Source organism: Propithecus coquereli, unplaced genomic scaffold (assembly GCF_000956105.1).
Source record: "Propithecus coquereli isolate 6110/MARCELLA unplaced genomic scaffold, Pcoq_1.0 Scaffold416, whole genome shotgun sequence".
Taxonomy (NCBI): Eukaryota; Metazoa; Chordata; class Mammalia; order Primates; family Indriidae; genus Propithecus; species Propithecus coquereli.
Genome location: NW_012149908.1, coordinates 410,637 through 422,586, shown reverse-complemented (window position 1 = coordinate 422,586; position 11,950 = coordinate 410,637). Strand labels below are relative to the sequence as shown.

At 34.6% G+C, this 11,950-nt stretch overlaps 1 protein-coding gene across 1 annotated transcript in view; it reads right to left on the bottom strand.

Annotated features, from left to right (window-relative positions):
• The window catches only part of TMEM170B (transmembrane protein 170B), a 35,042-nt gene that overhangs the window by 1,915 nt on the left and 21,177 nt on the right, over window positions 1–11,950 (bottom strand). Inside the window, exon 2 of the mRNA XM_012653174.1 lies at window positions 7,872–8,042. Within this exon, the coding sequence (XP_012508628.1) occupies window positions 7,872–8,042 (171 nt within the window). The remainder of the gene's footprint in view (window positions 1–7,871; window positions 8,043–11,950) is intronic.

The following is an 11,950-nucleotide window of genomic DNA, read 5'->3' as shown; positions in this document are numbered from 1 at the left end:
TTTAAAAAAATTAGCTAACAATAAACTCTTTGTACTTCACTCAAAATCTCCCAAATAAAAGTTACTGTATTCCTCTATGAGAGATACAAATAGGAAAACCAAATTATTAACATAAGCCATGGACTTTCATATACATGCTTTAAAATTAAAGGAAATTAAAACAGTATACTTACCACATACTATGTTTCCTTACAAATACTATCTTATTTAAATATCATACCACCCCCTCAGTATTATCACCTAATTTAAAGATGAAAAAACAGAGGTTCAGAGATGTTCAATTACTAGCTCAAGGAAACACAGTTAAAGTACAAGGGCTGGGATCTCAATCCAGGGTAGACTGGCTATAAATCCCAAAATCATTCTATCATTTCAGATGACAGAATGATTTAAGTGCAAAAGAGAACAAGGAATTCAGAAAATAATAAAGTAGGGGATAATCTCAACATTAAATAAAACTCCAAATGGCACCAATATTTACTTATTAATCAAGTAATAAACTCACTTGTATCATATATTAACCAATTTCTCACTTGGTCATATATCCAAATTTAAAATATCTTAGAATTTTTAAAAAATATCACACCTTATTTGTTATCAGAAATATATTGAAATAAACCCGAGAAATACTCTGTTTTTCTTTGGATTTACCCATGACTATCTTCAATTTTAAAAACCACAATTTGGCCTCCATCTCTCTGACATTAAGTTTTCAATCATGATCCTTCAATCAAGAAGAGGGAAATCAAAGCAATTACTAGCTCAGGCTGCCTGGATAATGGCAAATAAATTTGTCGGTTCAAACTTCCCATATTTACCTAAGGTTAAGAGGATGGGTTTTGGAGCTAGATTTGTGGATGAAAATCTGTGCTCTACTACTACTTAGTTACTGTGTTACACTGGACAATCAATTAACCTCTCCTGTCTCACTTCCCCAACTGTACAATGGGTGATGTAAAGCTTAAGAGGTAATACTGGTAAAGTGCTTAGAATAGTGAATAGTCCTAGTATGTACTCAATAAATTTTGGCTAGTAGTTGCAGTAGTAGTAAATGATAAAGATAATTCCAATCAGTGATTACCCATTCAATAAATGATGCTGGAATAATCTGTAGCCATTTGAAAGAAAGAAATTTAGGTCCCTGCTTCACACCATTCTCCAAAGTATTATAAGTTTCAGATGAATTAAAGAACTAAATGCTAAAAACAAAACTACAAATGGAAACTTTAAAATATAAGAAAATACAGGCCAGGCAGGTGGCTCACAACTCTACCTTAGCACTTTGGGAGGCCAAGGTAGGAGGATCACTTGAGGCCAGGAGTTTACGACCAGGCTGGGCAAAATAGCAAGAACCCATCTCTACAAAAAATTTAAAAATTGGCTAGGCGTGGTGGTGCATGCCTGTAGTCCCAGCTACTCATGAGGCTGAGGCAGGAGAATCACTTGAGCCCACAAGTCCAAGGCTGTAGTGAGTTATGTTCACAACACTGCACTCAAGCCTGGGCAACAAAACAAGACTCTGTCTAAAATAAAATAAAATAACTAAACTAAAATATTTACGATCCTAGGAAAAGAGATCTTCTTATGACCACAAAAAAAGAGCAAAAGCCATTAACAGTTTGATGTCGAGGAACAGACTAGAAAAATGTTTGCTATGTTTATAACAAACTGATGATTAGTATGCATAATATAGACATATACATATAAATGCATAAACACACATATAATAATCAATGTAGCATATTTTTGTAATCAAACAAAAACAAAATAAATGTTCATCAATTGGGTAATGGCTAATTTATACATAGTCCATACCATGGAATACATACAATTTCAAAAGGAAAATACACATCTGTATAAACTGACATATAAAAAACTTAAGACATTTATACAACAAAAAAGCATAAAACAATATATATTCACTACTAGTACATTTGTACATATGTACATATGTATGTACGTATGAATGCATGAATGTAATGCATAAACAAAAATCTAGGGGCTACATCCCAAACTCAAAATAGAGATTACTTTGGAGAAAAGCACTGGTTTGGAAGTACTAGTCAAAAGAGACTTTACCTTTCCATATGTTTTTAAGTTTTAAGTGATGAATACTGTCATACATTACTTATATAATTAAAATCAATTTTAAAAATCTAACTTAGTTTCTACATCTTACTTGCCTAAACTTCCCCACAATTCCAAGAAACTTTCATTTTAAAGTCCAAGATATCTTTCAATCCTATTTTTCAAACAAAAAATATTTGTATCCAATGACAAAGTTCAATAAATTCTTGATTTAAAATAGCAGGGCATAAATATATTTATAGCAGAGAATAAATATATTCCCTTGTATGTAGTTATAACTTATTTTCACTGCTGTATAGAATTTGAAGTATGAATACATCACAACTTATTTATCCATTCTACTGCTGATGACATTTGTTTCCAATCCGTTATGATCACAAACACTTCCTGTGAACGTTCTTGTCCACGACCCCTGGCACACATACGCAGTCAAGGTTTCTCCATGATCTGTAGGTAAAAGTGGAATTGCCTGGCCCTACGGTATGGGCATTTCAACTTTACTAAGTAATGCCATATTGTTTTTCCAATTTAGTTGTACCAATTTATATTCCAGTTACACCATAGCCTCAGAAGCAGGTGATACCTTTTTTTTTAATTTTTGCCAATCTGGTGGGTAAGATGTTATCACTCTGATTAATTTACAATTCCCTGATAATTAATGTGATGGAGCTTTTCTTCACATACGATTGGTCATTAGGGTTTCTACTTCTATGAAATTCTTGTCTTTTGCCCATTTTTTCTATTATCTTTTTATCATTTGGTTTGAAAGTTTTTTAAAAAATATAGTTTGGACATTAATCTTTTTACATTTATTTATGTTAACAAATATCTTCCCCCAATTTGTGCCGAACTTTTCACTCTAAAGCATGAAGAGGACAGAAGTGGGATAGAGTACTTAAAATAAATGACATGTGTGAAACTGCCAATGCTAATAAGGGCAAACATAATCAATCAGAAATAAGGAATGATCCCAAGAGTATTAAGAGGCTAAAGAAGATGGGCACAGTGAATATGAAGTGGAGAAAGCAATACAACTGAGTTTATCTGAAGGCGTGTAAGATACATAAACCTACAAGGACAAAGGAGAATGGGATAAAAGTCATCAGTGGACAGAAAATTGTCAATAAACAGCAACATAAAGTGCTTGCAGAAAAGTATACCCATGGAAAGTGATATAATTTGCCCTGCATATTTCCTAATAGAAAGCAAATAATAAAGGTAAGGGAAGAATTATTTTTAACAGGTGTTGATTCTATCAGTTTGTGTAGTTAGATCAGGAGTTGGCAAACTACAATTCACACACCAAACTGGGCCCACCCACCTGTTTTTGTACAGCACGTGGGCTAAGAATGGTTTTTATATTTTTAAATGATTTAAAAAAAAATCAAGAGAAGAATATTTTGTGATACATAAAAATTAAATACAATTCAATTTTACTGTTCAAAAATGTTTTACTGGAACACAGCTGTGCTCATTTCTGATATTAAACTATCTTTACATTCCAAGGATAACATTTATAAGGTAAATGAGTCTACACTTTTCTGTTCCGGTGGTCTTTATCTTGTTTAGCAACAGGATTACATTGGCCTCAGAAAATAAGCTGTGCTCAGCTTTTATTCTATTTTCTTCAATAATTTGGATAAAATAGGAACTAACTATTCCTTGAAAATTTTATAGAACTCACCTGTAAACCCCTTTTGGACCTAGAAATTTTGGGGAGAAGGGGTCTTTAATATTTCAATTGTTTGAAATAATTATCATCCTATTCACATTTTCTATTTCTTCTTATGCCAATATTGACATTTTATATTTAGGAATATACAGCTATTCCTACAACTTTTATTTTTATAATTTTTTATTTAACCTTTATTATTTAGATAAAATTATTTATTCTAGTATGTTCTATATTTTACTTTTCTGTCTTAACTCTTTTTCTTTATTAGTTTGTCAGCAGTCTATTCATGTCATCTTTCAAAAGAACCAGTTTTTGTTAATCTTTCAAAAACATAACTTACATAACTTAGTATTTCTCCACATCAATAAAACTAAACAATGTAATAAAAAAAGATACCCAGACACTATAGCTGTAAGATTATAAGTGTTTAGGAATTAACTTAATCAAAACATACAACCCTCCTATTGAAAAAAACATGTTTTAATTCAAAAAAAGACAAAGATCATGATGTCAATAAATGGGGAAATATTATGTCCTTGCATGATGCAATTTAATATGCCAATTCTTCCCAAATTAACCTCTATATTTAATTAAATCCTAACGAAAATCACTGTCATACTTCTTGAAGGATTCAGTAGACAAATTCTCAAATTTATATGAAAGAATAAAGGTCCATGAATAGCTAGCTATGTTAACTCTGAGAAAGAAAAGTAATGAGAGAGACCTATTCCTAACAGATACTAAGACATACTACAAAACCACAGGGATAAAAGAAATGTGGCCCTGCTGCAAAAACAGACAAAAAGACCAATGAATCAGAATAGAGGTCAGAAACAGATCCCAGTAACTTGAGAAGTAATAAACAAGAAAGGTGACACTACAGATCAATGAGGAAATCATGTATTTTTTAGTGGATGGGATGATAAAAACTGACTTAGTATGTGGGAGGGGAAAACAAGCACCTGGAATCCCATCTAACACCAAAAAAAAAGGTACACTCTAGACCTGAATGCCAGATGCCTGTGTTTGTAAATAAAGTTTTACTGAAACAAGCCATGCCCATGCATTTATGTATGTCTATGGCTGCTTTGGCACTACAATGGCAGAAATGAATAGTGTGACAGAGACCACTGGCTTGGCTTGCAAAGTCTAAAATATTTACTATCTGGCCTTTTAAGAAAATGTTTTCTGATTCCTGCTATAGAAGAACTAAAGATCTTAAAACAAAAGGTAAAACTATAAAGGAAAATACATCAGAATATCTTTTGACTTTGGTGTGGGGGAGAACTTCTTAAATAAAACAAAACCCTTAATTATAAACCACAGGGCAAAAAACTCTTGAAGTTGATTACATTGAAAGTAAGGATTTCTGCTCAACAAATAACATCATGGGTGAAGGTAACTGAGAAAAGACTGAGAGAAGTTATTTGCAAAGTCCAAAACCAACAAGGAACCAATATCTCTAATATATAAACACCTGTAATTTAATAAAAAGGAAACAAGAATACCAAAAGAAAAGCACAAAATTTAAAGAAGCAATTTGCAGAAAAGAAAACCTAAATATACAGCAAACATAGGAAGAGCTGCTCAAATACATCAGTAATCAGAGAACTGCAAATTAAACCAACAATAAGATGTCACTTTACACCTTTAGACTGGCTAAAACTAGGCGTTATATAGAAACCCAGTTTCTCCCAATTCTGGTATCAATTAACAATCCTAAATGAAAAATCACTCTACTTTGGAAATAAAATCTAAGAAGCAAAATATAATAGATATGTATCTATATTTGGTCAGCATCTTATTGAATATAGATATTCAGCAACTGTTAGCTAAACTGAATATATAGCCATGAGTGCACTAGCATTCACAACATGTGTTAAGAAAATAAATATAGCTAAATATTCACATTAGCTAGTTTTTTTTTTAATTCAAGTGTTTGCAGGTCAGAAAATCAGCCAGAATAAATTCAAATGTTTTCTTGCTAATCTGGACACAAATTTTTACTTGAAATTGTATTCGACATATTTTTAAGGATTTTAAAACATAACCCTGTAGTTTCTAAAATCATTGGCTTATTCTATTCTTGATTGAATTGAAAGTACACATAAATACACATCATTAGAGATAAATGGAAGCAGAATTATATTTCTCATGCTCTTTTAAAGTTTTACAATAACGTCTGCCAATAAATACATATAATACACACTACTGAACAACTTCTGAACAAGCTGTTCCTTTTTCCTTCCTTCCTTCCTCCTCTGTCCACAGTTCTGCAATTACAACAGTGGCCCACATCAAAAACACTGGCAGCCCCCTTCGCATCTTTGTACGCCACCACAGTGAACAGCAGCTAATTTGGATTTACTGGCCTTTGCCACAGTTCTCCCATCCACGTCTCCCTTCCTAACCCATGGCCATTACTCTAGATCAGATCCTGGCCTCAAGCTTAGTAATGTTAACGCCTCTAAATTCCTCTTCTTTCTCCTTTATTCTATCTCCCTGACTATCCCCTCTTCCTTCCTGCCTCTTCCTCACTGCTTCCAACCATCCAGCCAGTATTTTTGAGTCCCTATTATGTTCCAAAGGCACTGTTCTATTGTTGGGGATACAGCAGTGATAAAGACAGACAAGGTCCCTGTTCTTTCGGGGTTTTCTCTTGGTTCTTTACATATATTCTATACTCAACTATAAAACAAAATTTCCCATTGAACTGCTTTGTCCCTTGCCAACCCCATTTAAAAATAGTCACTTGTTTTCCACAGCCTGCAAGATAAGGTCCACACTTTCCAGCTGGCTTTCCAAGACCCTCCATTCTATCTTTCCAACTAAATCTGCTACTACCCCCATTATGCATACACTGGGCTTCAGCTAAACCTGAGTACCTGTTTAAAACTATATCTATGGCAAAATGGATACGGTACAATAATGATAAAGACATAAGTTAAATGCACAAATAACAAAACAACTATAAAAACTTAACACAATGTAACACAGAAAAACCAAATAGTAATTGAAGGATAAGAAAACAGCCTACTCCCTATTTCCCACAAGTATTTTATGATTGTCTTACTAATGCCATAGGACACCCAGAGACATGAGAACAAGACTTTCCTCTCAAGACAAGGGATGCTAATCACTCTGGAAAAGATGAAGGAGGGAGGCCTTTGCACTATGAAGATGAGGTCTTCTTATCTCTGAGGCAAGAATCAACTAGAAAGGAAGAAGTCCCTCTCTTAGAGTCCTGAAACAAATCTAGTGGTAGCAGTGAGCTGCCCCAGACATATGGGAGTAGGCCAGAAGTGAAGGGCAATATAAGCCTCTACTATTCACTGGCAGTGACAGAATCAATAGCAGCACAGAGAAGCAGCCAGTTTCTGGCACAACCATATTAAGGAAGCAGCTGTGGCACTCTCCAGTTTCAACAGGATGCATCGAAGTTCTGCTCAACTAGAAGGAGCAGAAACCATAACTAACTCGTTGAAGCCAAGGCTGGATTTGGGGCCTAAGTACAGTGTCAAGAGGAGAAGGCCGGAGGAAATGACCCTGAGGACTTATATGAAAATGCTCATGAGGCAGCACAGCAGAAACTTGCAAATTGCTAGAGGACACTAAAGTGGCTTATTTCTAGTAGGCAGAGGAGATCTGTGTCATAATAATTTGTGTATAATAAGAAAGTGCAATGTTATTTTGTAGTCACAGGAAGAAGACATCAAGGACTTAAGGGCTATATTTTCACTTTTTTAATGACAATTATCACTGTCATATTTTTGTGCCTTTCTTTCTTGATAGTGAGTAACTTTAAAGCAGAAACTACAATCACTATAAGATAAATTTTCCCATTGAACTGCTTTGCCCCTTGCCAATTTTTATGAATTTTTCTATTTCCCACAAAACCGTGCAAAATGAGCCTTCACATAGTAGAAGTACAACTATCTGTTCAGTGAATAGATAAACTCATCTTTACCTTCTAGGTGGAGTGTGCAAAATGCTGAAAAATATTCTACATAAAGGATTACACTAATGTTGCATTTACAATAAGAATATAGCTACCAAAATGAAAAGTGCATATAAAATTATGTCTTTAAACAAAACAAAATCAACTTACTGGTAATCATCGCTCCAGTTACAGAAGCCAGAAATCCGATGCTGACCGCAATGAGGGAGATTACTCTTCCCTGCCTATGCCTCTGCAGCATCACAAACATCAACACGCCTGCAGCACCATGGACAAACAGAGAGGAGAAGAGAGCCCAGAGAAAGATCCAGTACCACATCTCTGAAAGAAAGAGCAAAATGTTAATTATTCTATTGAAATACATCTTAGAAAATCTCGTTTAACAAATAGTGAGCACCTATGGTTTGGGGGGGAATGTTCAATGAGATAATACATATACAAACGCCTTGCACAGTACCTGACACACAGTAATAATAAATCATAAGAATTATCATCATCACTAATGCTTGATGGGGAAACAATTCCCTCCATGACTTCAAAAGGCTAAAAGCTATCCTCTAATTTTCTCTAAATGTTCCTATTATATAGCTATCATCCATCAATTTTATAATAAACACCTAATATATTTGTAAATGTCTTAGAATATATTATAAAAGTTAATTGCTGTTTGATACATAATTTTCTATTTTCTACACTAAATAGCAGTATTAAAATATTTTTTAAAACTACCCCCTAATACAAATCATTCCAGAAATCAGTCAATGATTTTACCTTTATGACTTTAAGAATTTCAGAAAATTCCTCTCATGGCCCTCAACTTTGTATAATACTAAAGAATCAGTCAGTTTTTTGTTGTTTTTTTTTTTTTTTTTAGTTCTCTGCCTCTAGTCATCCTAATACTCCTTATCCAGAACTTTTCAAGCTCTGCTATTCTTTCTTCAATGTGTCCTTAATCCATCACTAATTGACATCTCAGTTTATAAATAATGAACGAGCACACCTTTCACACTGTCTTGCATTCCTTACCTTTCCTCCTGGCTACCCTGCAGCCTCCCAGTCAATCCACACAGTCCCCACAGGTGTCCCTGCACTAACTCCCCCTCCCTGACCATACCTGTGGTGAGGTGCTATGGGTAAGGCAATTGATCAGAGCTGTGCCAATGGTTCCCTTTCCCTGGGAATTCTGGATTGGGATCAACTGATTTTCCTTGATCTTTAGGCAGCTGATACTGAAAGGTTCAGGATTTCTGAAGCCATTTCATCATCACGCAATGAAAGCCACAATACAGGAAGAAAGTATAATATTAATAAAATAGATCAAAGACAAGAGACAACCAAGTCCCTCACCAGTAATTTCTACAGCCCCGACACATTATTATCCTTAGATTCAATGTAACATCCTAGTTTCCTTATAATAAAACCCCCCTTTTAATTTAAACTAGTTCAGGTAAGGATTCTGTTACTTAGAGCTCAAAGAGCTGACTCTACAATGTTTAGATGTTACCTTGAGTGAGAATCATCCTTGACATGCAAACATTCTATAATGCAAGGTTCTCATCTGGGATTTGTGCTAGGTATCTACTCTCTATCAAGTGTAAAAGAAAAGTTAATAAAATAGCCATTAAATAAAGAGAACAAAAATGGATGAATTAAAACCTATTTCTCCAAACATCATTAAAATATGGATATACACTGTTGGTGTGAATGTAAAATGGTACAGCTGCTATGGAAAACAGTATGGTAGTTCCTAAAAAGATTAAAAATATGATCCGATACATTCTAATTCTTTTAGGTACAGACCCAAAAGAATTAAAAGCAGAATCTTGAAGAGATACTGGCTTATCCATGTTCATAGCAGTATTATTCAGAATAGCCAAGAGGTGGAAGCAACCCAAGTGTCTGTCAATGGGTGAAATGGATAAACGAAGCGTGTGGTATATGCAATGGAAAATTACTCAGTTTAAAAAAAGGAAATCTTGTCATATGTTACAACATGAATGGACCTTGAGGACATTATGCCAAGTGAAATAAGCCAATCACAAAAGGACAAAGGATGAATACTATATGATTCCATCTATGCAAGGTATTTAAAGTAGTCAAATTCATAGAAACAGAAAGTAAAATAGGGTTGTCAGGGGCTGGGGGAGGGGAAAAGGGGGGATTTAATGAGGATAAAGTTTAGTTTGGCAAGATGAAAAAGATCTGGATATCTGTTGCACAACAATGTGAATATATTTAACATTACTGAACTATGCATTTAAAAATGGTAAATTTTATATTTTGTGGTATAAGAAATATATTTAGTCTTTGTCCCTGGTTCCTGGCACAGAGCTCCTAAAATCCTTGGAATTTTGTGAGTGACAGGAATGTCTTTTGTTATTCATAAGCCCCTATTGGTCATACCTGAGTTTATGCTAATGAGGTAACTTTTGGTGGGATCCCTACATAGCCTCAGGATGGGGCTGCTCACCAGAAAGATCAAGTGATGACAGGGCTGGAACTTTCAGCCCCACTCACTGACCTCTAACTAGGAAGGCAGGGGGTGGGAGGCCAGAGAACGAGCTCTATAAAAACTCTTGAATTACTAAATTTGATGAGCTTCTGGGCTGCTGAACACTGGAGATGCTGCGAGGGTGATAAACCTGGAGAGGACATGGAAGTTCTGAGCCTCCCATCCCCCCACCACCACACACATCTTGCCCTATGCGTCTCTTCCAACTGGCTGTTCTCGAGTTGTGACCTTTATAATAAACCAGTAACCATAAGTAAAGTGTCTCCTTGAGTTCTATGAGCCACTCTAGCAAATTATAGAACCTGAGGTGGGGGTTATGGGAACCCCTGACTTATATACAGTCAGAAATATGGGAAGCCCAGACCTTCTATTGATGTCTGAAGTGGGAGCAGTTTGTGGAACTGAGCCCTTAACTTGTGGGTCAAATGCTAACTCCAGGTAAATAGTGTCCAAATTGAATTGAATTGTAGAACATCAAGTTGGTGTCCTGGAAAATTGTTTGGTGTACAAAAAGCCCACAAATCTGGTCACAGAAGTGATCTGTGTGAGGGTAGAGGAAACAGTTTGTTTTGTCAGATATGTTTGTTGTTATAATTTTTAAAAAATAAAAAAATTTAACGTATGAATATACATTTTAAAGATAATTATTTTAAGTCAAGACCATAAATAGTTAAAAATTTTAGAACAAAACAAAAACCCTCTTAAAAAGGGAGGGTATGGTTATAAAAGAGCCATATGAGGGACCTTTGTGGCGATGGAACTGTTCTATATTTTGACTGTGGTAGATATATATATATATATATATATATATGTAAGTAATAAAACTGTATAGAAATAAATACACACGGACACACACAGAAGAGTACAAGTATACAAGTAATATTGGTGAAATCTGAATAAGGTCGGTGGATTATATCAATGTCAATATCCTGGCTGTGATATTATACTGTAATTTTCCAAGATGTTCCCATAGGGTAAACTGGATAAAGGGTATATAAGCCCTCTAGTTACTGGGTCTTACAACTGCACGTGAATCTACAAATATCTCAAAATAAAAGGTTTAATTTTTTAAAAAAGGAAAGGGGATACATACAAAACAGATTTTTTTAAAAAATCAGCTTTATCCTGCCAAACTCTTAAGAATTGGCACATAAAACGGACTGAGACAATTTGAAATCATTTCAAAGAAGGAATATCTGATATATTCTACCACGTGTGTTAAAATACCATGCATGCTTCTCAATAGTGTACGACAGATGCTGGTGATTAGGAAAAAGTAGACAAAGCTTGCCTTTTAGAGGTTCTTCTTTTCCAGCTTTCAGGGAAAGAGTGGTTTCACACTGTCTCTCCCAAACAAATGGCTTCAATTTATAAAAATGAATTAAAGGTTAAAAAAAAGCTTAACTTGCTCAGAAGATATTTATATGTTAAAAGATATAATTTTCCAAAGTGAACTTAATAAAATGAGATTATAAGGGAGTAATAATAGAGAAGGTGCATATTTCCATCAAGAGAGCTCTTTTTGCAACTTACTCTGAGACAAGGACCGGCCCTGCAACAACCATATACTCTTCAAAGAAGAGAAGTCAACAGTTTGCCTTGATCCCAAGCCCATTCGCAGCAGCTTTTATCTGATCTATCTCTCAAAAAGTACTTTTCTTTGTAGTCCTTGTAATACAATTAGAAGAAATAATTCCTTGACTGTATTTAACACTAT